The sequence below is a fragment of the Arachis ipaensis genome, chromosome B06 (genome assembly GCF_000816755.2).
Source record: "Arachis ipaensis cultivar K30076 chromosome B06, Araip1.1, whole genome shotgun sequence".
Taxonomy (NCBI): domain Eukaryota; kingdom Viridiplantae; phylum Streptophyta; class Magnoliopsida; order Fabales; family Fabaceae; genus Arachis; species Arachis ipaensis.
In genome coordinates this window covers 135,863,077-135,866,523 of record NC_029790.2, presented here as the reverse complement: position 1 = coordinate 135,866,523, position 3,447 = coordinate 135,863,077, and the positions used below count along the sequence as shown (strand labels likewise).

General features: G+C 37.8%; 1 protein-coding gene across 1 annotated transcript in view; it reads right to left on the bottom strand.

Moving 5' to 3' along the window:
* Nucleotides 2,698–3,447, bottom strand: part of LOC107647769 (alpha-amylase) — an 8,753-nt gene continuing 8,003 nt past the window's right edge. Inside the window, exon 5 of the mRNA XM_021105351.1 lies at nucleotides 2,698–3,129. Coding sequence (XP_020961010.1) covers nucleotides 2,884–3,129 — 246 coding nt within the window. The 3' untranslated portion in view covers nucleotides 2,698–2,883. The remainder of the gene's footprint in view (nucleotides 3,130–3,447) is intronic.

Genomic DNA, 3,447 nt, shown 5'->3' with positions numbered 1-3,447 from the left:
TCACCGACGTCTCTGACGCCACCGACGCCCGCCGCGCAGCCACCTCAGTCTCTGCATCCGCCCTCGCAGCTCCCCGCAGCTCCCCGCAACCCCCACAGCCACGCAGCCCCGCAGCGGTGCAGCCACCACACCCACGCAGCCTCCACCGCCACCGTAGGAAGATCCGTCGCCGTCGTAGGAAGCTGTGTCGCCGTGATTGGAAGCTCCCTCGCCACAGGGATCCTTGGGAAGAAATGTCCGTCAGCAATCGCGATTACCGCGCTGAAGGCGATTACCACAATACGACGTGTGTAGTTTTTTGCTGGACCACTGTTGGGACCGTGAGATCTGCCGTCTCCCGGAATGCCGCGCAACCGGGAGATGGCAGCTCTCACTGTGTCAACAGTTGTCCAGCAAAAAACGAGGCACGACTTATTGATCAGCACGGTAATCGCGATTGCTGACGGACATTTCTACCTAGGGATCGCTGTGGCCATCAGTCTATCACGATCTGCTTCATCATCAGGATCACCTTTGCGATTTGGATCTTCGGAATCGCTGGATAGATCGCCAGAATTGCACATTGCAGTGATGATGAAGCTTATGATTGAAGAGGCGAAGAAGAACAAGATAGAACGGAGAGGATTGAACGGAGACATTTTCTGACCAGAGAAGAAATGACTCACTTTGTTATTTATTTCAGTCTGAGAAGAGATTTGGGATATTATATTCCATCCTTTGAAGAAGACTCATAACATCCATTTGGAGAAGGCCTCTGTTCTCTTCAACCTGGGAGCCCTCTGCACTCACATTGCTCTCTCCTGCGATCAATATGATAAACAATCAGTTTCGCGACTTGAAATCGAAGTTTCCTCGTCCCCAATCTGATGAATCATCTACCTTTTCAGTTGATCTTTTCTTATTACAAATGATTGATGTCCATCTTGATTTGTTAAATTGTTTGATTGAGATGATGCAGGCTTTCTCAGCTTATAATCCGTTGACATATGAGCTTTTAGCTTATGATCCAAGTGATGTCACTGAACAATTTCTTTTAGGGTATTGTAAGGCTTACTCCATGCTTCAAGGGTAATGTGAAGCACCACCATGCTTGGACCTTCTCTCTGAGGTTAGCCCTTTCAAGATTAAAGATGGGAATCTTGTGGCCAATGCAACCTTAGAGGCACCAAATTCGGCATTGGAAAAAAGCTTTAGAAATTAACTTTTTTATTTTGTTGGTTTATGCTAGAACTTTGATCTTGTAGTTATTGCGGGTTATTGTTGCATATCGGTAAATTGAACTTATTCAGTGTTTCCAATTTCCATCAATGCCTAATAATTTTAAACAAGCAAATAATATTGTTTCATTTAGAATGAACTTCTGCTTTGGAAAGATGTGAATGAACTTGTTTCCTCTTCAGCAAAGGATATCATCTACCAGCTATATGTTGAGCATGTTATGATGCCATTGCTTGATGCTGGGGTATGTATATGAAATGTAAAAGGTGCTCCAGCATTGTTTGTTTCATTGTTTAGTTTTTGTTTCTTTCAGTACTACGTTCTGACTAATTTTACTGTTGAAAAAAATGGGTTTTGCTAGTAATAAGAGTTTCTATGATACTGTGGTTAATTATGGCATGAGAAAGTTAATGATTAGAGATATCTTAATACGGTGCTTTGATGTTTTGTTAGGTGCATGTTTTGGTGTCTAGGAAATTCCTTGAATCAATTGAGAAGATTGTTATTAGCCAACGTCCTGTGCGGCGAGTCGATGCTGCCCAGATTGGTAAACAATGTGATTTTGGTCTTCTTATGTCTGATCATTCTGTGTTCCCTCATGGTACTGGATTTTTTTCTCCCCTATTTCGGTTAATTTGTTGAAAATAAAAAAAAATGAAGTATTAGAATTTAGAACAATATAACATTATCTTGCTGAGAAGATATTTGTACATAGGCTTATCACCAATTTGAAATTCTGTTCCTTGTTTTCATTTCAGATAGCCCTCCATTTCTCTTGAGATAAAGGCATGATTTCCATTATGTTCATATATTATTATTCTTCAGTTCAATCTTTTCCCACTAATCTAGCTGCTTTTTCATTTTTGGCCCCTTGTTTTACCCTGCTTGTAACAATTTAAACTACTTTTTAAAAAATGCAGCACAAATGGAGATTTCTTCCTCAATCTGAAGGAAATGCTATGAAAACGAGAGTAACTTGATTTGAAATGCATCAAGCTCTGAAGTTGCATCAAGGCGCGGTATAGCACACAAAAGTTAACTTTTCATGGTGATTTGAGGAAAGGCTGAAGTCTGTCATTGAACCCGATCAAGGTCATTGTACGGAGAACTTGTTTACGCTCGTTGCTGAGACCATGCACAAATCAAGAGTCCTTGATCTGCTCCTTGAGGTTCAGAAGCTCGACAATTTCGACATAGAAGGAGCCATCCATGCATATTATAACATTACTTCTCGACATAGAATGAATAAAATGCATATTATAACATATTATAAGTGATTTGATCCTTGTTTAGGTGTATTTTATCGACCTTGATTTGAAGTGATTGAATAAAATGGAAGAATATTATGAGTTAGATAAGAAAATAGTGAGCTGTTATAAACAAAGGATGAACATGGATCATCAAGAAAGAAACCAAGTTATTAACAAAATGGATCAAGAAGTAACAAATGTGCAGGGAACTTCTTGAGAATACCAAGAGTGCAAAAACATAACTGAATTATTTGTTCATTTATTGCTGCCTATATTATATAGGGGAATTTGTTGCTTGGTTAATTTTGGTATGATCTTATCTTAGGCAACATAATAGCAACAAGATAATTTGTACAGTGTAGTGTACATTTATAAGAATGTATACTACATGAATATGTTCATTTAATTAACTAAATCAGTGCCAAACAGCATAGTTTTGACCAGAGGTAGCAACTTTGAAATTTGGGGGAATAAGGTTTCCAAGATCCATCTTTGGTCCTATCTTCACAATGATCTTGTTATCTATCTCAGCTACATAAAGGTCACCCTCAGCTGCTAGAATGTTCACATTGCTCTTCTCATTGATGCCGCTCTGGATCCTTATTTCACTTAATTTGGATATCTCTTCCTTCAATCCCCAATCAAAAAAGTGATCATAGAACTGCAAAATAAGATGAAACATTTTTTTAAAAAAGAGAAAAATATATATATTGAAAATCCTCCTCAATTTTAATTCTGATTTAAATGCTATTATTCATACCCTATTACTAACAATCTAACTATTTTGTCCATAAAAAACTGTAAACAACCAAAATATACACAACTTTTCTATCTTATTCGTGTTCTGCGTATAAAATTTAAATTGAAATATAAAATACATATTAAAAATAAATTAAATAACATACATATTTACACACAAAAATATGATAAATAATGGTAAAAATAAGTCAGGCAGTCTATCATAAAATAATTTTAGACC